The sequence below is a fragment of the Pelobates fuscus genome, chromosome 5, assembly GCF_036172605.1.
Source record: "Pelobates fuscus isolate aPelFus1 chromosome 5, aPelFus1.pri, whole genome shotgun sequence".
In the NCBI taxonomy this organism is placed as follows: Eukaryota; Metazoa; Chordata; class Amphibia; order Anura; family Pelobatidae; genus Pelobates; species Pelobates fuscus.
This window is the reverse complement of record NC_086321.1, coordinates 308319525-308346107: the sequence shown is the minus strand read 5'-3', so window position 1 is coordinate 308346107 and position 26583 is coordinate 308319525. Positions and strand designations below refer to the sequence as shown.

The 26583-nt window shown below is 42.0% G+C and overlaps 1 protein-coding gene across 2 annotated transcripts in view; it reads left to right on the top strand.

Annotated features, from left to right (window-relative positions):
* The window catches only part of PIGG (phosphatidylinositol glycan anchor biosynthesis class G (EMM blood group)), a 556446-nt gene that overhangs the window by 116285 nt on the left and 413578 nt on the right, over positions 1-26583 (top strand). Inside the window, exons 4-5 of one of the 2 annotated variants that reach the window (XM_063455506.1) lie at positions 11598-11786; positions 16174-16284. In XM_063455506.1, coding sequence (XP_063311576.1) covers positions 11598-11786; positions 16174-16284 — 300 coding nt within the window. The remainder of the gene's footprint in view (positions 1-11597; positions 11787-16173; positions 16285-26583) is intronic. The other variant, XM_063455507.1, reaches the window with a different exon arrangement.

The window sequence follows — 26583 nt, the reverse complement described above, 5'->3', positions numbered from 1 at the left end:
CATGGTTCCAGGATGTATGCCATGGCTCTTGCAAACTGGCTTGGGGAATTTTGTGCTCCCTGGGGCATTACAGTCCAGGTGTATTGTTGGCGGTCATGAGTAAATGCGAACAGGTATTGGCAAGAGGGATGCAAAGGCACGCTGAAGTAGGCATTTGCCAAATCCACCACTGTGAAGAATTTAGCTGATGGAGGGACCTGGGATAGAGGAGTATGAGGATTTGGAACAATGGGGGTTTCCAAGATGGTAACATCATTGACTGCTCTGAGGTCTTGAACCATCCTGTACTTGTCCGGCTCACCCTTTTCGGTCTTTTTCTTAACTGGAAACAAAGGAGTATTACAAGGCGATACACATTTAACCAGAGCACCCGCAGCCAGCAGAGTTTCAACTTGTTTGGAGATAGAAAGGGACTGAGCAGGAGTCAATGGATATTGTGGTCTTCTGGGCAGACTTGCACCTTGGAGCAACTGCACAAGTATCGGAGGAACTTTAAGACGTCCAATATCATCGGGACCAGTAGACCACAGTTGCACAGGAACTCTGTCAAGCGCACTGGGGGAATTATCTGGGACCCTTGCATTCCCATGGGGTGACTCCATGTGGAGTAGGAGGGGTAAAGAACAAAGGGCTGAGGTATCATCACTGGAGAGAGGGGTCAATAACTGAACCTTACCATCTGGAGTAAAGGAGACGGAGGCTTGCAAGCGGGACAGGACATCAGCCCCTAACAAATTAAGAGGACAAGAGGAAGACACTACAAAACGAGTAAGGAGATCTGGGAAAGTACCCACCCGTAAGGGCTTAGTTAATGGGTTGCTACGAGGGGTTCCATCAACACCTATACAGGAAACATCTATATTAGAGAGAAAGGAATCGTCAGGCAGGTCACATGCTCTAAGTACGCTACGGGCTGCGCCTGTGTCAACTAAGAAGGTGGTTGGGCAGCCTTCCACAGGTAGGACCACTGTAGCTAGGGGCCCCCCTTTATCCCCTGTATACACTGCCATGACAGGGGCATTGGACACAGGTTTGCCTGTTACCTATTGGACAAGATCAATATGAGACTGGTCTGGACCAGGGTATGTACGTGTAGGTGTAGTTGGATAGTATGGTTGCTGAGCATGCTGTGTAGGGCGTCGATGTCTAGGCATTGGATTGTTAGTGGGCAGATAAGTTGCAGAGGGTAGGTTATTAGGATAATAATGAGAACCAGGTAACGGATAACCAAGCGCCTGGGCAGGAGGATAACCGGCCACAGGATATGGTGGCCGTAGAGCATGTGTGCGCTGCCTAGGTGCATGCAGACTTGGACACTCATTCCTAAAATGTCCTAGTTGCCTACAGTGATAACACATTTTGAGTGGTGGTCCTGGGGCCTGAGCTGTGAAAGGGTCCAGAGGTGATGGAATAGGGTACCCGCCAGGGGCAAGATGAGTTGCAGGGTCAGATAAGGAAAACATTAAAGGATTGGATTTCTTTTGCAGGGGCAATTGGATTGACTCCAGGCCTTTAGCGACCAGGAGGAGAGTGTCCAGGGGAATTATCCTGAATTCGGGACGGGACTGGACCAGGCCTTTCCTTATGGGTTCCTTAAGGCCTGCAACGAAAGCAGCTGACAGCATCTGTGTGTGGGACTTATTACATGTGTTGAAACCTAGATCAGAAAAGGTTTGAGTTAACCTAGAATGAAATCTTTCAACTGTTTCTGATTTTTCTTGAACAATATCAGCAATAGAAATAGCCTGATCAGTCAACTTATCTTGAGCCCATGCACGGAGTTGTTCACAAAATGTGATACCAGACTGAAAATCTGTATCCGTAGTGAGACGGGCATCATCAAAGCTCCTTTCCATTACGGGCCAGTAAGCATCCCCTGCCTTAATTTCACACAGACTAAACAAATCGCGCCATGCTGCAGAGTAAGTTTTACGGATCTGAACAATCCGACGGAAAAAGGGCATGGGCTGTTTCTCAGGGTCAGGAAGTGATTGTACCAGTGTTGCAGCTTGGGACGGATTGAAGGTAACATACATCAAAGGGGCACCCTCCTGATCATGCTGGGCACCGCAAGCACCTGCTATAGGACTGGAGGGTAGATTAGTTGTGGTCTGTGGAGGCTGCGCCTCTTGGACACTACTATCGGCAGTGAGAATGGGAATCAGACCAGCTGTAGTACTGGTCGCAGGGTGATTAACTGTAGTAGTAATTTGGACCGAATCAAGTTGCGAGGCAGGGGGAGAAGTGGCTAAGGAAGCTGTGGAGGTTGCAGGATAATAACCTGATGCTGCCGGGGTCGCAGCAGGAGGAAAGCCTGATGCTGTAGGAACAGTGGATCCAATAGTCATAATAGGGAAAGATACACTGGGGGCAGCCATAAGAGGGGTTGGAATGGAAGAGGATACAGAAGGGGGGGGGGGAAGAGACCACAGGGGTGTTGGTAGGGTACGTTACCATCATGGAAGGGATGGGTGTGTTAGAAACAGGAAATGGTGTCAGTGAAAGGGCAGAAGGGAAGGATTCCACAGGAGAAGTAAGGGCGGAAGTTATAGGGAGAAGTGAAAGGAATTGGGCGTGGACAGAAGCAACAGGAGCCGAAAGAGAGGGTGTAGCTGCAGAGATGGGCAAGAGAGGAGGAGGAGGCAGAGAAACAGGAAGGGAAGGGGGAACTGAGACTTGGAGTGGAGAAGGAGTGGGGGTTGGAAAATAACATGAACCATCTGCTTTAAGAACAGGGTACAAGGCAGCAGGGGCTGGAGAGAGGGAGCTAGCATGAATGGGCTGTGGGGGCGCTCCAGAGGCAGGTTGAGCCACCTCCCTTTTAGGCCAGGCTTTATCATATGGAGGAGGGCTGGAAACGTCTGCAACAGATTCAACAAAACAACCTTTTTCATGATATACAAAGACTTTTTTTCCTTCTAGGTCTATCTCCTCCTCAATCCACCCCTCCTTCTTAATTACACAAGCAACCTTATACCACGCATCAGCTGATTTCTTCAACCCATGATCTACCAAGATCCCATGTTTGTCGTTTAAAAGTTTTCTCCAGTCTTCCGCCTGCAATCTGCCACTGGGGGACATATTAATACTACACAGTTTAATAATTTTCCGGAGTTTGACCACAGCTAAGTCCCCAGCTCTTTCCTTTACAAGATCACAGGCTAACCGACCACGGGAGGGGTTAACATGAGTCTGACCCATTGATAAACTACAGTAGAACTGGATAGAGAGAAACAGGGAAAAGAGACAGCAAGCAGACCCTTGACCAAAAGAGAGTGAAGAGAGTGAGTGAGAGAGAGAGAAAGTGAGACAGAGAGAGAGAGACTGAAAGAGAGAGAGAGAGACTGAAAGAGAGAGAGAGAGACTGAAAGAGAGAGAGAGAGACTGAAAGAGAGAGAGAGAGACTGAAAGAGAGAGAGAGAGACTGAAAGAGAGAGAGAGACTGAAAGAGAGAGAGAGAGACTGAAAGAGAGAGAGAGAGACTGAAAGAGAGAGAGAGAGACTGAAAGAGAGAGAGAGAGACTGAAAGAGAGAGAGAGACTGAAAGAGACTGAAAGAGAGAGAAATAGACTGAAAGAGAGAGAGACTGAAAGAGAGAGAGGGACTTAAAGAGACAGAGAGAGACAGTGAGACAAAGAGAGAGAGAGAGAGAGAGAGAGAGACTGAAAGAGAGAGAGACTGAAAGAGAGAGAAAGAGGGACGTAAAGAGAGAGAGAGAGAGAGACTTGCAAGAAACTTGCATAAAGTGTCACACCAAGCTAGCAGAGCACAGAAAACCCCCAGAGTGATGCAAAAAAAAACAAACAAAAAAAAAAAACTAACATCTGGCAGCACAGACTCCAAGGAATGGAGGGGGCAGAAGGGGGGGGGGGGGGGAAAGGGGGGAAGTAGGAGAAAGTGAGTTGCAAGCAGCACAAAGTATTTAACCATGTGAGTGCCTAAGCACAGCTCTCCTGAAGACAAAAGATAGAATAGGAGAACTACAGGACACAGATAGAATATATAACAAGTAACATATACCCCCAAAAAAAACCAAACAAAAAAACAGTATACATGCAAAAGCACAATATATATATGCCAAAGCACACAAATTCTTTAAAATTAATGCCAGCTGAAAATAGACTCCTTAAAATAAACTCAGTACATATACACATAGAAACTCACACTCAAGCACACATACAACAACTTAACTCTTTGTTTGTTGTTTTCATTAGTTCAACAAACTAAAACCGATTACGCCAGTTTGGTATTTCCCAAAACCGAACTTAAAATAAAAACAATAGAGAAACGCCAGGATTTAATATTAAAATATTAATATAATCCGGCCAAAAAACCGCCAGGGTGGTCTTATGAACCCCCTGATCTCAAAATAAAAACAACGCCAGGATTATCAATTAATATAATCCGGCCACAAACGCCAGGTTTCAACACCCCGACCTCAAATAATCAAAAGAAAGCAAAACAGATTCTCAAACAGACACTTTCACACATAAAAACTCAAACTCTGGGTTTAGTTAGGCTGTAGATAGACAAGTGACAGGGTTTATACAGTTCTATAAGGGGACATATGGGTATATATATACCTGTCTGAAGACGTCATTCACACGAAGCCGTAGTGAAGCCACGGAGAATAAACGAAATCCAAAGAAAGGAAAATATAGGTAGGTAATTAACTCATTTACCATAGCCAGAGTTGATCAGTCTCCTTTTCCAATCTCTGGTAGTCCTTTTGTTCTCCCGTCTTGTAATGTATATACGGCTTTCCAAGTGAATTAACTACCCTTAATGTCCCTGTTCGGGCGCCAAATGTTTTGGATCAAAGAAAACTTTGATTATTTGTCTATCTACACCTTCCAAATTGATTGATGAATGCGTGCACGCTTTCCCTAGAAGTAATTCACACCGGAGACAAAGTTTCTGATCAGTGAAATACTAAGGAATGCTTTATTCCCCAGAGGGGGGTCTCCTTCTTAAAGCAAAAATACGTCACAGTTTAAACATACAATATCAATTCAACAATTGGTTAACATTCAAAAAGGGTCCCACCCTACAGGATGTGATGTCATCATTACAGAGCTCTTCCCCCCATATTCCAGCTCTGGCTTGGATACATGAAGAAAGGGGAAGTGAGTAGTTTCTTTGTTACTTTAACAGTGATTCTCCATTTTGTTGCACGTGGAATTGGCACAAAGGAAGTGGGGGAGGAGTTAGCAAAGGAGGCTACCTATTAACACAAGAATGTGTAACAAGAAACTTGCAGAGGAAATAATGACTGAACCATAAAGGGGGAAGGGAATATTTACTCTAGCAGCCAGTTTTAACATAGTGAACACAGAATAAATAGACATTAGTAAATAGCTATTTTGGTTTAATTCTTCTGTCCACAACACACATACCTGCATTTTCAATAGGACGGAGAGAACAGGGTCCATCGAAGGGACACGTACGTCCCGAGCGCGCAGCCCATTCAAAGGATTACCCAGTGACCTGCCTATCTGACCGGATCATATAGCAGTACATCCAAAGGATTACCTAGTGACCTGACTGGCTGACCGGATTATATAACACACTGATGACGGAGTGATCGCTGTACATTGAGCAGGAAACTTCCAACATCTCTTTTCATCCCCTTTCAGGACATCACCATCTGCAATCTTCAGCATCCTCCTACTATGGACATCATACAGCTACTGATACATTGGTGAGATCCATCCATTATAAAGTGAAACTATATTCTGGACTACTACCTTGTTAGGACTGCATTATTATTACTATTTTTTCTTTTTTTTTGATTTTTCATCATTTTTTCGTTTCATTATTATTACTTTTTTCTACTTTTCAGATTTTTTCTATTTTTTCATTTTTTCTCTTTTTCTCTTTTTTATTTTTTTCTCAGTGTTTTTTCTATTTTTTGGATCATTACCTATTGTACATTGATGTGTATATATTATGAACTTTATTACAGACGAGGGAGGGTCCTGTGTGTGTATATATATGTAAATAGTTTGAAATGAGTGTCACTATGAGGATATACTATTACCTTCATGAATTTATCTAAAACTTACACAATAAATATTTTGAATTAAAAGCGTGATTAGCAATAAGTTTTATTGCCCAAATATCTTTTTGAGTGCGGTATTCATATTTGTTTATGATTATGATTAGGAGGTTATTGTGGGGGTTAAGCCTCGAATACCTGCACCTTGCGTAATTGAGTGCCAGCACACAGTGTGTTCTTGGCAATAGTTTTTACCTTAGTGCGTTAAAGCTTCTGTTTGCCTGATCCTACTCTATGGCAGAGATACTGTACCTCGGCCAATGCGACGTGGCACTAATCAGGCTTCAGAGTGAGTCCTGCTACCCAAATTCTCTTCAGTACCATGGATAGGTGCTCCAGATGGTCTCCCCATATCATCTAGATATGCACATGCGAAATCCTGAAATCCCTCCAGGAGGCTATCGGCCATTCTCTGAAAGGTAGCCGGGGAATTCTTCATCCCAAAGGGCATAACCTTAAACTGGTATAGCCTGAATGGGGTAAAGAATGCCGACTTGGGAATGGCTGCTGGCTCCAGGGGATTTGCCAATATTCTTTGCACAAATCCAGGGTAGTCAAGTAATTCCCCCTAGCCATGTGGTCTAAAAACTCATCTATTCTGGGCAAGGGGTAAGCGTTGGTTACTGTCCTGTCGTCAAGCTTCTGGTAGTTGTCACAAAATCGAGTCATGCCGTCTCGCTTAGGTACCAGCACTACCGGTTGAAGCCCCAGGACTCTGAGAGGGTTTAATAACCCCCAGTTTTAACATCTCTTGTATCTCTGTGAGCATAACTGCCTCAGGGATACGATGAGGCTTTTGTCTTAGTGGGGTTTCTCCCTGGGTCTCTACTCGTTCTCCACCATACCAGGGTATGCCTCCCCTGCGGTGCACCATCTCCTGGTATCCCTGGAGCAGCTGAGAGGCCTCACTCTTTTCTAGTGGGGTTAACTTCTGACCTACTGCTGACTTGATCAATATTACTGGAGGAGGTTGCGAGCAAGTCTGATGGGGAGGCCCTCACTATCTTCATAGGACGGGGCACATACGGCTACTAGGTCTTCTGCTCGCTCAAAGTAAGGTTTGAGCATGTTCACATGAAAGGCTCTCCGTATCCTTTCATCCGAACATTTGCCCACTATGTAGTTAGTGCTGCTTATAGGTATGTATACAATGCACTGTACTTTTGTTCCTCTGTTGGTTAACATAACAAAAAAATGTGAGAAACCTAGATTTTGGGAGCCTTAGGGCCTAGTATGTGGGTTATACATTCTGTATCTATTTTTCACATTGTGGTCCGAACATTACGGAAACCTTGAATTGTTTGTGAGTTTGAATGAGAGCATATATCTACATGTAGTTGTATATTTGCAAGTACTGCTGCCATTTGAATGCAGTGGTGGTGTTCTATGTAGTATGTGTTTGAATGCAGGGGTGTGGTTGTATGTTGCGTTGGCCTTTAAAACTAGTTTTGCTTTTGTGTGTTTTGTTGGTATTTGATTAAAGGGGTGTAACAAGAAATTACAGAGTTATTTCGGTTATTTTACTTTTTTTCATTCGTTAGCTGTAACTACTGAACACCGGCCACACCCTGGCTCATTATATTCAAAAGAAATCGTTGATTAAGAGCTCTCCCTGTGTGTTAGCATGAAAGGAGGCAGTGGGACATGGTGATAGTGTCTGGAACTGAAATCGGAACTTGACTTCCCGAACACCGGTCAAACTGTGCGAACGCCTGCTTCCTTTTCCCGAACAGCCAGGGTAGCACTGTTGGTTCCCTCGAACCAGGGGAAGAGACCGGGTTTTGGGATCAGAACTGTATTAGCCAGAGATATTTCCTTATCCGGTAAGCCCCCTTCCCTAAAGTCATTAAAAAGAGTCGCTAGTCTTAAAGTCAATTCCTCCCTGAAAGTTTTAAAATAATTGTCTTCGAAACCGTCCGGTCCTGGGGCCTTGTTCTCTTTTAGACTTGATATAGCTTTGTCTACTTCTTCGCCAGTTATGTGGGAATTCAAGAGATCACTCGTCTCTGTGGTTAGTTCAGGCAATCCTAAATTTGTGAGGAAGGAGTTTGTAAGGTCTGACATTGATCTCACGAATGAGTCCTCACTTGATCTACAAGAGGACGCTTAGGAAGCTCAGTGTTAGAGGAAAACTGGGTTCCCCCAAGCCTGATGGCACCAGAAATACCCCGATACACGGCAACATGTGGCATCACAGTAATAGCGGATAATTGTGAGCCACTTAAATACTTTGAGTTCTAAGCTTCATATTTTAGTTAATGGTTGAGCCAACTAACTTGTTTGTCAGTGAGTATCTTACTGCAAATCCGAGGTCACAAGAAACATGTGGCACACCACGGATGTCGCAGTGATGCTAAAATTTTAGGCACTAATCCTAGTAATGGGTATTGTCTAAAAGACCAGTACAAGGTCCTATTGGTACAGGCACCCCATACTAGCTACCCCTCTTTTCCCAAGGGTTATAAAGAGGGATCACTATGAGCAACTGCTAAAAATGCACTGTCCCCCTAGAAACATCCCATTATTTGACAGACTCTACAAAAGTATGCCCCTTTGTATTAATGAATCCCTCATGAAATTTAAAGATAGACTGCTTTTCAAGCAATATATTCAATTTAAGTGGTCACAATATGGTATAAAATTTAACAAATCATGGAAATCCACTACTGGGTAAACTTTTGGCGTTTTGCATTTATGAGGGGAAAGAGAACCATCTTGACCCACTAAGACCCGTCCTCCCCCCCACACCCTGTGAATAGTCACCCCAGAGAAAGTGTTGTGTTTGCCCCAAGAATGGAGTCTGGAAGGACTGCAGTTATAACTGCCCTACTTGCCCTCTGCATAACAAACTTTTACAAATTCTACCATACTGAGCTGAACTTATTGAATCACTCTGTATTGGGCTTTGTCAGTTTGTTTTTTCTGGATTTCAGATCTTGGCTTGTCCTGACTACCCTTTGTTAGCTGCCTGTACTGTACTGACTTGTTTACCGACTTCTGGTATACCCTGACCTTTAATTTTCTTTCTTAGTGTGCCATGTTCTCTCAACGGTGACATAGACACAGAAAATAACATTGTCAATGTTATTAGTTGAAAAAGGCATCTAATATATTTGGCCCTGTGACTTATGGAAAAACCTGAAAAACTGGAGTACTCTAATATTCATGCACTAACTCCTATGAAGATGATGACATTTCCTGTGAAAATTAAATTCATGTGTGTGAAAAAACCCAGACTAACATATGACCACTAAATGGGGCCAGCATTTGTGATAAAGTTGCTAGACCAAACAACTCAAATTATGCCATGTGGAATAGCTTGGGTTGCCTACTTTTAAAAATTATATGCCATCATAGGGGTAATATCCTTCCTGGGCTGCCATAATGTGATAAACGTCTGGAAAATCATTCGTTAATTATACATGTTGAAAAGGGCCTCTAATTTCCTTGGCCCTGTAAATTACTGATAAACCTGAAAAACTGATAACATACTGTTATATTCATTAGACAATGTTAAATCAAAATACGGAGTCATACTTGCACTAACTCATATCAGGAATATAACAAACTCCTTGTATTTCGTATACTCAGTTCGTTTGTATATTTCCTAAATGCTAGAGGCTCAAGTGATTATAGCTCGTTCGCATAGTACTCTGATTTGTACTCTCCCGAAATCCTGGTTGTGGGAAAAATCAATCTGTTCTCCATTCGCAAACCCAAACATCAGTCGAGACTTGATGAAGGGTACAACTGTAATGTTTTATTCTGGCTAAATGGCTCACTTATATACACAGACCCTCAGCATGGGTTCTCAAGCAAAAACATAATTAAACACTCCTACAATGCGCCCCACGGAGTCTGTGTCTGGGAGATAATTTATTGAACTTTGCTTAAACGAACGATCTCCCAGGCACTAGAGTTACAAAGTATAAAACATAAAATATTAAAATTACACATAATATATATCTGAACACCCACAAGCATTATATCCCCGGATAGCCTAGATCTGAGCACCCAAGTTCTCCAAATAGCACTCAGATCCCATGAACACAGCCGAATCGCCACCGGGGTAAAGTTTTGACCGACCGCACACGTGGCGTCTGCCCAAATTAGTTCCAGAGACATAGTAGCGATAGCGGTTGGTCACTTTCGGGAGTTCAGAGCCAAACAAAATGTCAAACGCTTTCCCTGGCTCATAGGTAGCGATTGTTAGCCTAGTTTGTGCAAACAATCCTACTGAACAGGGCTCACATGTCTTGTCTGGAAAAGAAGCAGGCATTTGTATAAAAACACCAGTGTTCACGAGGTCGAGTGTCCAACTTATAGTTCCAGACACGCAACGACCAAAATCCAGTTGCCTGCGTTCGTGTGACAAGATGCCCGCCGTTTTCTCCAGCACGTGTTTGGTTATACGAACGGCGGCCACACAGGGAGAGCATTTAAGTCTGTGTTTTCTTTGAAGTTCAGTGAGCCAGGGGGTGGTCGGTGTTTGGTAGATTTGTCTACCGAACACAGGGGAATTAACTGGGATAATAAAATGCAGTATTTTGTCAGAAGAAATATGAAATGTGAAAATGAAGTTAATATGTATAACCGCTGTATGGGCCCTGCATTTCTGTTAAAGTGGCAAGACCTCTCAAAATACACCATTTGTATACTCTGTTGCCTACTTTTGAAAATTGTATGCCATGATGGTGGAAATTGTATTACCCAGACTGCCATACTCTGTCCAAAATGACATAGGCCCAGAAAATCTCTGACAAATTTCCAGGTTTGAAGACTGAAAACAACATAAAAGTACTGTAGTACTCTTAAGACATCCCTGAACACAAATATGAGTGTTTTAGAGCAGTAAAATGTATAGTGATGATATAATCAGTGAAAGTGGTGTTTTTGTGTTAAAAATGCAAATAAAATTGTGCATTGTCATGTGATGTATGGCTTCCTTTTTCTGTAAAATCCCAAAACTCTTTAAATAAAGACTTTTTTTTTTTTTTAATGCAAAGAAAAAACATGAACATTATCTTTGGCCAGGGTTTGTGGCTATTACAAAGGTCTGGATATACTCCATTTTTATTACCCTGTGTTGTCTTCTTTTGCCAATGGTGTGCCACAATGAGGGTAATTTTAATTTCTGGGCTGCAATACACTCTCAAAGGCAACATAAGCCAATCAAACCAATCTGCCAAATTTCAATGTGTAAATACTGAGAACTATCAATATTTGATGTGAAATTAAAGCCCTGCTTCTCCTGAGCAAAATCATATATAAAAAATGTGGGTACACATAATCAGAAAGAGGTAAATTTATGGTTGAACATACATAAAACTCTAATTCTAGGGTTTGTTTTGATCAGAACGTATATAATTGACTCCGTCCTTAAGGGGTTAAAATATGGCTCACTGATTATGGATGTGTTTGTCTGGCACCAGGTATACAGAGAATTGAAAACAGAACAGCCTTACCCTACCGTATTATGTTAAAATATGATTGTATGTAGTTTTATCAGTTGTGGGATTTTTGTTTTCCTCTCTTCCAGGTCGATAATAATGTTACTAGGCACTTGGATGATGTGCTAAGCAGAAATGATTGGGATATACTTATATGTCACTATCTTGGCTTGGATCATATTGGACATTTAACAGGGCCATACAGTCACTTGGTGGGTCCTAAGCTTTTTGAGATGGACATTGTCTTGAAAAAAATCCATACTTCATTAATCTCAAAGGTGAGCTGTCATCTATTATACATTATACATACATTTAAGTAAGTGATCACAAAATTTGACTCATGAATCAAGGCTAATTTTCCATTCATCCATAGATAAGATAGATCTACAAAGAGTTAAACACATATAGAGAGCCTCAACCTCACATTCCCATATACCTATCTGTAAGAGACCATACAGATATTATAAACCACATAATATCCCTTTTGGTAGTACCTTTTATCCCTGATGTAAAGTGGCAGTACACGTGGATAGATGCTCTTTACTGGACAGGTGACACAGAATAAAGAAATACAAATGAAATAATGAATAGGTCCCTCCTATTTTTTTATCTTTCCATAAATGCAGGAACTTACTTAGTAGTCAAAAGACAAGTATGGAACCAAAGGTCCCTAGTGGAAGAGTTATAAGAAAGAAGGAGTCCCTACCTTTAATAATCCTCAGGGTATAAGCAGTAAAAAATAGACAGGAAAAAATAGGGAGACAAGGGTAGAGGGGGATGGATGTGACTAAGCACATACAGACACAGATAACTACTTAGCAGATAGATATGCCAAAGCATAATTATTAAAGCCTAGGTCAAATAACATCAAAAGCTGTAAAGTTATCAAAATAGGTAGATGGAGGAATAGATGGGTAGGTGGGGGTAAGGAAAACCTCCTAAACAAGGGGATAGGAAACTCCCAAAAAACCCAATCCCAATTCCAGGATAAGTCAACTCACTAGGAGAGGATCCTATAACTAAGTACCTCGGCACTGTGATAAATCACAAGTGCCTACCTATTACCCTGCTCCCTTCCTGACTAAGTAGCTAAAAAACAAACTTAAATAAAATAATCCATAAAGTGCTACCCAAGTAAACAAAATTAATAAAAAATAATTTAAATGAAAACTTGACGCGCGTTTCGGCGTTCTAACACGCCGCCGTCAGGAGTAATAAACTCTGGTATAGCTTTGTGTTCGTTTATATATACATTGTCGCAATCAACTTGTTACAATCATCAGTTGTGTGTCAATCACGTGTGCTCATTCCGCCGTCTTATCCGCCTATTGATTTGTCAAAAGATGCCGACCATATTTTCATTGACGTCCTGTGCGGACCATGTGACCAGGGGGCGTGACGGCTAATGGGATGGTACCCACATGGGGAGACAGCCGTATGGTAGGGGAGTGGCGTTATCGCGTCACCTGGTGACGAAACCGTCATTCCTTTCAGACCTCCCACATTCCATCCGGTACTCGATCAATCTCACATCATCCTCTAGTGGGATGGTACCCACGTGGGGAAATTTGCTGCACAGAGGACTTTAAGATCAAAGCCTGGGATCTAAGGAAAGCCTTTAAAGATGAGGGAAACCCGAATAGGGTCCTACGTAAAGCATACGCTAGAGCCATCAAGACTGACCGAGACACACTCCTTATTAATGAGAATGTACAATCAGAAGATAAAAAACTGATTAGATGCATTGCCACATATGATGCGGGGTGGGACTATATGATGGGTACACTCAAACGCTATTGGCCGATACTCAAGTCTGACCCACATTTGAAACATGTAATCACTTCCTTCCCCTCCGTGACTGCAAGGAGAGGAAGTAATTTTCGAGATACTCTGGTACAGAGTCACTTGGCACCCAAGAAAAGGGGCCTTAATAACTACTTACCGAAGGGCTCGTACAAATGTGGGCACTGCAGCGCATGCGAATTCATGGAAAGAAACTCCAAATAATTCACCGATAGCAATAATACTGACATCTTCCCGGTTCGATAATTTTTTAATTGCAGAACAGAGGGTGTGATTTATTAACTCATCTGTTCGTGCGGTATAAATTATGTGGGGAAACATTTAGACCCTTTAAACTAAGGATTAGGGAACATGTCAACTCAGTCAGGAGACCCTTAGAAACTCCAATATCCCGCCATCTAAAAATACACCATTCAAACTCCTCTAAAAGGTTGAGATTCATGGGAATTGAGCACATTCCACAGACTCAAAGTATGGAGATTGGGATATGAAGTTGAGACAACGAGAGTCCTACTGGATCTACAGACTCAAGACTCTCTCGCCCGCTGGTCTTAATGAGGGCTTTTCATTTACCGCATTTCTATGATCACTCTTTACTTTAGATGTGACATATAGTTAGGAATATCCCTACTGAGTCCGTGTATATAGTCAGTAGGATGAACAATTGTATATAGTTATTGTTAATTTAAATGTATATATCACTTATTATATGTTTTTTGTCACTTTAATTACGAGAACTCTGGTGTGGAAGATAAGACAGAGAACCGACAAATTAGACAGTCTTCAGTACCCACCTCTTCAAATAATTATAAGGTTATCACTTATTAGATAGTAATGTGGATAAATCAATAAAGTTGTGTCTATATTCCCAGTAGGTTCCACTATATCTCTTCCTTCACACCAGGGTTGTCCTTTATTGTTTTGTTTTATTTTGTATGCAGTTCAACACTTGTCACACTGTTACAGTCTGTGTAATATGTCATAAACAAGGGTGCAAGCCTATTGGTTCTTTTGGGGGGAGAAAAAGTCCCCCCTGATGACATTATCATCCCCATATTAGTATAGAGGATGATGTGAGATCGAGCATCAATTTTGCCGTATGGAGAGTGGGAGGTCTCAAGGGAAATGGCAGTCTCGTCACTAGGTGACGCAGCTATGCCACCCCCCTCCCTTGCGGCAAATTTCCCCACGTGGGTACCATCCCACTAGAGGATGATGTGAGATTGATCGAGTACCGGATGGAATGTGGGAGGTCTGAAAGGAATGACAGTTTCGTCACCAGGTGACGCGATTACGCCACTCCCCTACCATACGGCTGTCTCCCCACGTGGGTACCATCCCATTAGCCGTCACGCCCCCTGGTCACATGGTCCGCACAGGACACCAATGAAAATATGGTCGGCATCTTTTGACCAATCAGTAGGCGGATAAGATGGCGGAATGAGCACAAGTGATTGACACACAACTGATAATTGTAACAAGTTGATTGCTACAATGTGTATATATAAACGAACACAATGCTATACCAGAGTTTATTACTCCTGACGACGGCGTGTTAGAACGCGCGTCGAGTTTTCATTTAAATAATTTTTTCTTTCATTATGTTCACTTAGATAGCACTTTATGGATTATTTTATTTAAATTCGTTTTTTAGCTACTTGGTCAGGAAGGGAGCAGGGTAATAGGTAGGCACTTGTGATTTAACAGTGCCAAGGTACTTACCGTATATACTAGAGTATAAGCCGACCCGAATATAAGCCGAGGCCCCTAATTTTACCTCAAAAAACTGGGAAAACTTATTGACTCGAGTATAAGACTAGGGTGGGAAATGCAGCAGCTACTGGTAAATTTCTAAATAAAATTAGATCCTAAAAAAAATTATATTAATTGAATATATATTTACAGTGTGTGTATATAATGAATGCAGTGTGTGCATGAATGCAGTGTGTATATAATGAATACAGTGCAGTGTGTATGAGTGCAGTGTGTGATGGAGAGCATTGGTGGGGGGTTGGCATTTTTTATTATTATTATTTAATTCATATTTTAATATTATTTATTTTTCTTATTTTATTTTTTATTATTAATATATATATTTTTTTTTTCGTCCCCCCTCCCTGCTTGTTAGCTGGCCAGGGAGGGGGGCTCTCACTCCCTGGTTGTCCAGTGGATGGGCTGTAGGAGGGGGGCTGGCAGAGAGTGCCTACTTACCTTCACAGCAGTTCCTGTCACCTCCCTTCTATCTCCTCCGGTCCGTGCAGCTTCCAGGTCAGCTCCCTCTGCAAGTCTCGCGGCCGCGCGGAGCATTGCCACGGTAACCCGTGGCAACGCTCTGACCCGCGGCTCTCGCGAGACTTGCCGAGGGAGCTGACCTGGGAGCTGCACGGACCGGAGGAGAGAGAAGGGAGCTGACTGGAGCTGCTGTGAAGGTAAGTTACAGCTTCCTGCCAGCCCCCGGTCCTTGTCTGTATTATGGCAATATAAATTGCCATAATACAGACAATTGACTAGAGTATAAGACGAGTGGGGGGTTTTCAGCACAACAAATGTCCCTATTTTTCCCTGTCTATTTTTTACTGCTTATACCCTTAGGATTATTAAAGGTAGGGAGTCCTTCTTTCTTATAACTCTTCCACTAGGGACCTTTGGTTCCATACTTGTCTTTTCTTCATATTTTGTGGGTTATTCCCCGGTTAGGATGAGTTATTAGGGCTTTTTTCAAACACTGATCCATGGGCCAATTTATAACCTCTGGGTCAATGTTTTCTTTATTTTTCTTACTTAGTAGTCAGTTCCTGCCTTTCCTGTGATAAGGATAAATGGGATTTTAGTGCTTGATTCTGTTAAATGTCTGCGTGATAGATACTGGAGTATGGAGTGGTTGCCACTTGCCGTTTTGCTGTATGTAGGTCATTACCTGGTGGTGGACAGTGGAGGTCCCAGAGTGTAGAAGATTGTTCTGACTCTTGCACCGTAAGTACTGGCGCAGATGGTGGCGAAAAGTCTGAGCCTATTATAGGCTTTGGCAGCCTGTTGAATGCCCGCACTGGTTGCATATGCGTTCCACGGCGTAACTGTACACTTTAGAGCATGTGCGAACAGTTAAGGCAAGTGGCACCAAACTTGAATGTTTTGAAAATGTAAAAGTGTTTAAATGCTGTTTAGGCTTTCTGGCCACAGGTTGTGTGTAAAGACAGGTTCTATATGTGATACCTGCCCTCGAATGGATGTAGGCCTTTTAAGGTGAACATATTATTTTTATCTTTTAATTGAAGGCATATATTGATTATTTTAAGATTTTTTTTTATTTTTATAGATTTGTTTTGCTTTATTTTAGATTTTTAGCCTTTCTGGATCAGTTCCACTTAAGTCAAAGACTAAACATTTAATAAGCTCTGAATGTCAAATTCCACTCCTAGATGGTTGCAAAAGACAGTGTAATTGACATTCAAGAGAGCTACTAGATAAAACGCATAAAAAAATGGTGTGAATTCCTGTCAAGTGAACAGGATTTAGAAAAAAATTAATTGGGCTTTCCAGAATACAAAATCAGAAGGTTTATGAAGGAAGTGGCAAAACTTTTAGAGCGGTAACATAAAGCGAGCAGTTAAAATGTTCCTTTGCATCCTAAACTTTGAGATAATGCTAAAGGAGTGAACAAAATACCCTTTTTTTTTTCTAAGCATTTTAAAATATTAAATAGCTTGCTGGTTGAAGATTCTCTTATTTAGGATGTTTGCCTAAACTTGATTTTCCAGTGGCTCAGCTATCAATACTGTTTTGCAGACGTTTTTTTTTTTTAGTTCTGCAGCTCAAGCAAAAGCTATTATTGTCACTGTACTGTCAGAGCTCAGAATGTCTGGGTAAATTAACAGAGGCCAAACTTTAGAGAAACCATAGGCTACATTCTGAGTTTTTGGATAAAGGCCTTAAGTTAGCTGCTAGAAACATGGGCCTAGCCTTTGTGGCAAGACATGGCATCTGAATAGGAGGCAAGACATCCAAAATGGGAAAAATGGTTCTTCACAAGAATAATGTATTAAACAGATGTCAGAAATAAAAAAGACTGTCTCGAAAAAGAGTATATAATTTAACAGAAGGTTTTCTGAGAGAGGCCAGATATCTTTCTATAACTACAGATATGAGTAATTCCAAGCCTTTTGAAAACAAGTACAAGAAGGAAGATTCAGACACCGAGCTAATGCAAGCAAAGAAGTTTTAATGCCAAAGTCGGAGGCAAACTACGTAATTTTTTCTACGAATGGCAAAAAACAACAAGAAACAGATGAACCTTACGAATATAATAATTTCGAAAAAAGGCTAGTATGGCATAGTCTATGAAAAAAGAATAAATTGGAACTCAGGACTGAAACCCTAAAGCTTCTTCTTTCCAAAGGAGTAATAGAAAAAGCTCCTTAAAAAGAATGTTTGGGAGTTTACTCTATACTATTTCTAGTCCCAGAAACCAATTTATCCTTCAGACAGGGTTTAGCACTAAAGGAAATAAACAAATATGTGAAATACTAAAGATTCAGCAGACCATTTCGTCAGCTACACAAAGAGTTCATGGCTACCGTGGATTTAAAAGATGAACATATGCACATTCGATGGATATAAGATTAAGAAAGTTCTTGAAATTTACCATAAGAGAAACAAGAAAAATCATGCATTTCAAATTCAAAGCAATGCCATTTAGACTTGCATCCTCATCAAGAGTATTTGTCAAATATATATATATATATATATATATATATATATATATATATATATGTATGTATTTAATGACTTATTGAAAAACAAATAATTTTTTGAGGTGTGCCAAATTTAAAACTGCACTTAGGCACCCAGACCACTTAAGCTTAATGAAGTGGTCTGGGTGCCTGGTCCAGCTAGGAGTAACCCTTTTTTCTGTAAACATAGCAGTTTCAGAGAAACTGCTATGTTTACCTATGGGTTAATCCAGGCTCTAGTGGCTGTCTCATTGACAGCTGCTAGAGGGCTTCCGCTCTTTTTACTGTGATTTTCACAGTGAGAAGACGCCAGCGTCCATAGGAAAGCATTTATAATGCTTTCCTATGGACTGGCTGAATGCGCGCGCGACTCTTGCCGCGCATGCGCATTCAGCCAGTGACGGAAGGAGAGGAGGAGGAGAGCTCCCCGCCCGGCTCTGGAGAAAGAGGTAAGTTTAACCCCTTCCTCTCCATCCATCCCGGCGGGAGGGGCACCCTCAGGGCACTATAGTGCCAGGAAAACAAGTGTGTTTTCCTGGCACTATAGTGGTCCTTTAACACATTTTTTTATAAGAGACAAAAAAAACTACAGTAATTAATTTCATTAATGAGAAAAAAGTATTTTTAAATGTAATTGTATATCAAAACTAAAAAAAAAGTTTAATCTTTAAATCTTTATTTTTTTTATTTTTTTATTAAAGAATATAAAAATAGAAGATACATCACTCTTCATATAAAATATAAATATAATACTACATATACAAACCTTATTCTTTCAAATACAATACATACATCTTGCTCAGGGTTTACCAACATGGTATAGATTTGCTTGATCGATCAGGGTTTACCAACATGGTATAGATTTGCTTGATCGATCAATTAATATCATGCTCAAGCTATTTTCTTGTTTCTATTTATTATTATTATTATTATTATTTTATTTATATAGCGCCAACAAATTCCATAGCGGTGGACTAACAGACACATAATTGAGATCAGACCACTGGACGTACAGGAACAGAGGTGGTTGAGGGCCCTGCTCGATGAGCTTACATGCTATAGGGAGTGGGGTATAGTGACACAAAGGGTTAAAGTAGGGGATTTAAATAGTTTGTTAGAGTAGGGTTTATTGAGTTCTTGGTTGGTCATTTTTGACAGTTGCAGGACAGGAGTCATGGGGTGGGGGTGAGAAACCTGCTGACAGTTTAATTGATACGCTTTAATGAAGAAGTGAGTTTTCAAAGATTTTTTGAAGGAGTGGAGGCTGGGTGAAAGTCTGATTGAGGAGGGAAGGGAGTTCCACAGAATAGGTGCAGCGCTGGAGAAGTCTTGAAGGCGAACATCAGAGGTGGGGATCCGGGCAGAGGATAGGCGTAGGTCTTGGGCTGAGCGCAGGGGTCTCGACGGGACATACTTGTGTATGAGGGAGGATAGGTATGTTGGAGCAGCATTATGTAGGGATTTGTAAGCAAGCGCCAGAATTTTGAATTGGGCCCTATATCTAACTGGAAGCCAATGCAGGGACTGACAGAGCGTGGAGGCGTGGGAGGTGCGACCGGACAGGAAAATAAGCCCCGCAGCCGCATTCATTATAGATTGCAGCGGTGCAAGCTGGGAACATGTAAGACCAGTGAGAAGGGGATTGCAGTAGTCGAGGCGAGAGAGAACAGCAGCATGAACCAGTATCTTAGCCACATCCGGCGTTAGATATGGGCGGATGTGCGCTATGTTCTTGAGTTGGAAGCGAGAGCTATCGATTGGACATGGGGAGTAAAAGAGGTCAGAATCAAAAAGAATCCCTAGGCAGCGAGCCTGCGAGGTAGAGGTGATAGTAGCGCCTTTGACTTGGATGGAGACAGACACAGGAGTAGCAGCACTTGAGGGAGGAAAAACTAGAAGTTCTGTTTTGGACAGGTTGAGTTTAAGGAAGTGAGCAGCCGTCCAGTTAGAAATAGCAGAGAGGCAGTCAGAAACACGATTCAAGGTGGGCGGAGAGAGGTCAGGGGAGGACAGGTAGATTTGCGTGTCATCTGCATATAAATGATATTGGAAGCCAAAGGAGCTGATGAGTTTACCAAGGGAGGCAGTATAGATAGAGAACAGTAGGGGGCCGAGGACAGAACCTTGGGGTACGCCGACAGAGAGGGGTTGGGGAGAAGAGGCAGAACCAGAGAAAGAAACACTGAAAGAGCGCTGGGAGAGGTAGGAGGAGCACCCGGAGAGAGCAGTATCCCGTAGTCCAAAGTTATGAAGAATGTGAAGAAGCTGTTGATGATCAACAGTGTCAAAGGCGGCAAAAAGATCAAGGAGGATTAGGATAGAGTATTGGCTGCGAGATTTAGCAGCAATTAAATCGTTGGATACTTTGGTCACAGCAGTTTCGACAGAGTGACCAGCGCGGAATCCAGACTGAAGGGGGTCAAGCAGAGAGTTGGATTCGAGAGAGTCAGTCAATCTGGCGTACACAACTCTCACGAGGATCTTGGAGGCAAATGGCAGTAGCGAGATAGGGCGGTAGTTGCATGGAGAGTTGGGATCAAGGTTGAGCTTTTTCAGAATTGGGGTTACGGTTGCATGTTTGAAGGGTGAGGGAAATGTGCCAGAGGAAAGGGAGAGATTGAAAATGTTAGCGAGAGGAAGAGCAAGAGAGGGAGACAAAGTGCGGATGAGATGCGAGGGAATAGGATCGAGGGAGCAGGTGGTGGGGCGGGAGGACAGGAGCAGAGCAGAAACCTCTTGTGCTGTAGCAGGTGCAAATGAGCATAGGATGGCAGGGGGAGTTGGGTTGGGTGATGTATTGATAGGGGTAGGAGAGAGATTAGAGATCTCTTTCCTGATTGTAGAGATCTTCTCAGTGAAATGAGATGCAAAGTTTGTGGCGGACAAGATGGTGGAAGGAGGGGGAGTCACAGGGCAAAGAAGAGCATCAAAAATGTGAAACAGGTGTTTGGGTTGATGGGACAGTGTGCTTATGAGGGTGTTGAAGTAGTTTACTTTTGCAGAGGAAAGAGACATGCTGTAGGAGCGCAGCATGTTATAGTGTACAAAGTCAGATGCAAAGTGAGACTTTCTCCAGCAGCGTTCAGCAGTTCTGGAACATTTTTGGAGGTAACGGGTCAGCTTGGTGTGCCAGGGTTGTAGTTGGGGGCGCTTGCTGCGTTTAACTGTAGGAGGTGCCATGATGTCAAGTTGAGAGGAGAGAGTGGAGTTGTAGAGTGAGGTTGCAGAGTTAGGGCAGTTGAGAATTGAGATGGGTAAAAGGAGTGTTTGAAGTGTGGTGGAGAAGTGCTGGAGATAGAGGGAGTTGATTATTTATCTAATACGCCTAGCCCATATAAGTATATTCTACTGTTTTTCCTTGCTTTTATACTAGATCAGTCAAAACTATTTTCAATTTTCTGCTGATATTTCACTTGCTCAATGAGTTATAATAAAGTAGGTATTATGCATAATTTCCATTTTCGAGCTATCCGTAGCTTAGTCAAGACATGAGTAATTAGAATAACATTTTTGTCGGAGTATTTTCTATCTAATATATGCAATAAGCCGAATTCCGGTCTGCTATTTTACGGTAATATTCCCATACTTCTCAAAAACATAAAAACCAAGTTCCAATATTCTATTATCATTGTGCAATCCCACCAAATATGGAAATATGTTCCTGTCTACATTACACCTCCAGCAAATATCCACACTGTGAGGGTATATTGTTTTTATTTTTGTAGGTTCCATGTACCAACGATTTGTTACTTTGAATAAGTTTTCTTGTAAGTTTATACTATAAATGACTTTATTTGGCCGTATTTGGGGCCTTGAGCCACATTTCATAGATATACTGGTTTTTAAATCATCCTTCCATGCCTGGATTGCCGGGATTCTGGTTGATATTTGAGTCTGGGTTAATATCTTTTTATATATATATTTTTTTTTTTTATTTTTATTATTATTATTATTTTTTTTCGTGCTGCGATTAATTCACCAGCTCTTTGTAACATGTCAACAGAGATACACAAGACAAGATAAATGACAAGGATGTAGTATAACATGTTGATAGAAATGCACATTTTGTAGGAATTTAATTTATCATGCTTTATATGCTATTTGAGACTCATGGTTAGATGTGTCTGCACTTATCAGGGATGTCATATCAGGAGTGTTGTCATGCAGGCTAATAGTACAGTGCATCTGAGAGTAATTCATAAAGCATGCTTAAAGACATAATGTCAGAGAGGAGATATGATAGCAGATATGTCAGTAGGGAGTCAATAGATGGCAGTGGATAAGCAGGCAATGCTAACTGACCATGCATTATTTTAAAAATATAGGCTTAACGGATAATAAACAGAGGCATGGCAGTGGTTCACCCCAGACAACTTGTGGAGAGTGTTTCAGTTGCAGGGTTAAGGGTAGTGGGAGTTGGCACCCAGACCACTCCAATGGGCAGAAGTGGTCTGGGTGCCATGAGTGTCCCTTTAATTTTGAACCCGTAATAGGTGAAGATTTCCTTGTTTTGAATATTAAACTCCTGAGCAATTTTGACAAATGGTTTCACATTGGCTAATCTCTGTATCTTCAGGATGTATTCTATATGGGACTACTTGTTCCTTTACTTATAAGCGGACCAATTTAGGTCTTCATACTTGTCTATCATCTATTATTATATTGGCTCTCAGCACTTGACCATAAGGAATATTATACTAGGGGCAATTTCATATTCAATTGATGGTTTCCTGGCTGTTATAGTCTCTCAGCCTGGGGTTTACTACTTTGGATTATTCCATATATTCCAATTTCCTTTTCTTTAATGATTAGTTAAGCTGATTAATAAGAGAGTCACTGGTTAACACCATACAAAGCCTTCTTTACTCTACAGTGTCTCCCTATGATCCATTACACTGCCTTAGGATCAGTCTGCTATTCTTTATCTAGATTTATTGTTCTATATTAGATACTATATCAGACTTTCCTAGCCCTCAGAAGCTCATAAGACTTAGACATTTTTGCAACATTGTATCAGGTTACGTTCACCTGCTTTCTAGTCTATTTCCAAGCTGGGAGATCATTCTGACTATATAGGATCCATCTGCTTGTCCAATTTTATTTATTTTCTATTTTTTCACTTTATCACATTTTTCTGGCACTGTTTTTTGGGTGTTTTTGTATCATCCTTATAGGGATTATACATTTTTAAGGTTCTCATTCCAAAGTTGGACTAGTACTTTAATACGTATAATAGGATTGGTATTGGGCTTGTTCCTTACTAGTCTGTACTAATCTTCTTATTGACCTTTATTCCAAAGCTGTTTAGAGACTGAAACAGAAACCCCCAATCCACCCGATCAAAGGCTTTCTCTGCGTCTATCGATATTACTAAAATTGATTGTTGATCACTATCTGCCCTATACAACATATTGATTTTTCTCCTTGTATTATTGTAAGAATTTCCCTGACATGAATCCTATTTGATCGTGATGGATTAACTGTGGGAGAATGTTTCATCCTCTGAGCCAAAATCGCTGCCATCTAGTGTCTCCTCAGAATTGATAAGTGATATAGGTCTGTAGTTCTCCACTTTATCTGGTCTTTTCTTTGCCTTTAGTATAGGTATGTTAGCCCTTGCACATTCTTCTGGTGTCTGTCCCCTATCACCCATTTTATTGAATGTCATTGTTAGATAGCCACTAATATTCACCTTCATGACTTTATAAAAAAAAATTCCACTAAAACCATCTGGTCCTGGGAACTTATGTTTCTTTAGATTTTCTATGGCCCTGGTCATGTCTTCTTCTCTAATTGGGTTATTAATTCTTTACTTTGTTCTTTGGTAATTTTAGGAATCTTTGCGTTATCTTAATATTTTTTTTGAATTTTATCAGGCATTATTTTAAAGGGTAGATTGTAAAGTTATCTATAATATATATTAAAAGCTGAGCCAAGGGGGGCGGGGCTTGACCTGCAAGCTGAACAGTCGCATGGTGGAAGAGCTCCGGCCACACAGACTGTTTATAGGGAAATATTCGCAGACATCATGCTTGAAACAATACCGGGGTACGCTACCCATGCTGGGGGCACCCTGGTGAATCTCCCGAAGCCAAACTCGAGTGTTTCCCGCAACCGAGAATCCATAGTGGCAGGCAGCGGCCTGCGGTGGATGGAGCTGGGGGGAGGCGGCCGCTCCCCTCGCCCCTACGCCGGAGGCACCAAACCACGGACTACCCACTACTCCCCCCCCTCAGGACCGGCGGGGGTGATCCCGGTCCAACCTCCCCAGGCAGCACAACCTCACAGGCAGCCCCTAGCCACGAGGGCCCATACAATGGCGGAGGCCGCATGCAGAAACGACTGTCGTGTTGAATGGCACCACACTCTGACCAAGCTGGATGCCATATTCAACGCCTTCTGGGCGCACCTGGCTAATAGAGAACGGCACACCAACGCCCCAGTACACTCACCCGATGAAAAATCAGCATATCCCCATAACAAACGCACTGGCCTCCACCCAAAGAGACCGAAAAGATGGCGCCGAAAACGAAGACTCCCCCTGCGGGCACACAAACAGGCGGGAACGCTCCACGCAGTAAAGCCAGCACGAAGCGGAATACAAGCACCCTTCAGATCCAGCATAAAGCTGCGACCTGCAAAACAGATAACAACACACAAACCTGCTCCACTGCTCCGAACCCGCTCAACAACATGGAGAGCCCCAGAGTACCAGAGAGAGACTCTACTTACCTGCTTCATCGGAACCGGCCCCTGCAGTGACAGGCGGGCGAGACAGCCACTGGAGCTAGTGACACTGCGCCTTGCTGTGCCCCGTCAGGACTCCAGAATATACCAGACACCCTTCTATGCACTGGGCATAGGATGAAAGAACTCACGGTACATGCCCAAAGCCTCTGATATAACAGACGCTACCCATACCACACTACAACCTCCTCAACAGAGACTAACCAACGACATAGTTTCCAACAGTTTTATTTTATTCTGTTTGATTGTTTTCTCCCGCATACTTTTAATAAGCTTCTCAGATATGTGTGGGGCCTCACTACACGCACCAGGCATGCCCACTTTTCACCTGTTGCCTTTTAACCTTAAAATGACAAGCTTGCCTGCCTGGCAAATTTCATGATTATTTTTCCTCATAGAAGTATGGTACTCCCACTATGATTTCATTTAAAGGACAAAGCAGTTTTATACTCGTCCACTAACTATATGCCATTTGTCTTGACTTGTTTGCGCACTGCATATTTCTGCCTCTAGTCTCGTGATATGGTTTCATGTATAAGCATAGTCTACAGTTTACTCAAAATCACCCGTTTGGTTGCAGAGCTAAATCTGTATCTGCCTGTCATGTGTAATCTTAAATATAAAAATGTGCAGCTCACAATATATTGTTATTCAACTTGCATACAACCAGTATAGTACCCTTTGAAGTGTAATTTTAGTATATTGCAGCCTACATTCAGCTAGGCATATTTGACGAGCATATGAGACACCTGCGGTGTGTGTTCTACGAAATTTCACGTTCCTGAGAACTACAGATAGAAGCGTATACTTCAGCTTACATATATAATATATAAAAATGTGCAGCTCTATCCATGCCATATATGTACTAAAATTGTGTTTATTTCTTGACTGCATATGCTGTTGTGGCATTATTACACGAATGTTAACCCCTGCATACAAAAATAAAGAATAAAAAAAAAAAAAAGCTGAGCCAATATCTTTTGGTAAAATATATACCGTATATACTCGAGTATAAGCAGAGTTTTTCAGCACATTTTTTGTGCTGAAAAACCGGAACTCGGCTTATACTCGAGTCATAGTCTGTATTATGGCAATTTACATTGCCATAATACAGACTGGGGGAGAGGGGGGGCTGGCAGAGCTGTAACTTACCTTTCCTGCAGCTCCTGTCAGCTCTCTCCTCCTCCGCGCCGTCCGTTCAGCACCTCGGTCAGCTCCCACTGTAAGTCTCGCGAGAGCCGCGGCTCTCGCGAGACTTACAGTGTGAGCTGACAGAGGGAGCTGCACGGACGGCGCGGAGGAGGAGAGAGCTGACAGGAGCTGCAAGAAAGGTAAGTTACAGCTCTGCCAGCCCCCCGCTCCCCCCACTGAACTGCCAATGCCACTAGAACACCAGGGAAGGAGCCCCCCTCCCTGGTCAGCTAGCAAGCAGGGAGGGGGGACGAAAATAATAATACAAATATTATTATTAATAATAATGATAATAATAATAATGAAAAAATATAAAAAAAAAATAAAAAAAAAATTATATAACAAAAAAACAATCGGTGTTAAAATAATAAAAATGCCCACCCCCACCAAGGCTCTGCACACAGCATCACACACACAAGCACACTGCACTCATACACACACACACTGCATTCATACACACACTGCATCACACACACAAGCACACTGCATCCATACACACTGCATCACACACACACAGCACTGCACTCATACACTGCACTCATACACTGCACTCATACACACTGCACTCATACACACTGCACTCTTACACACTGCACTCTTACAC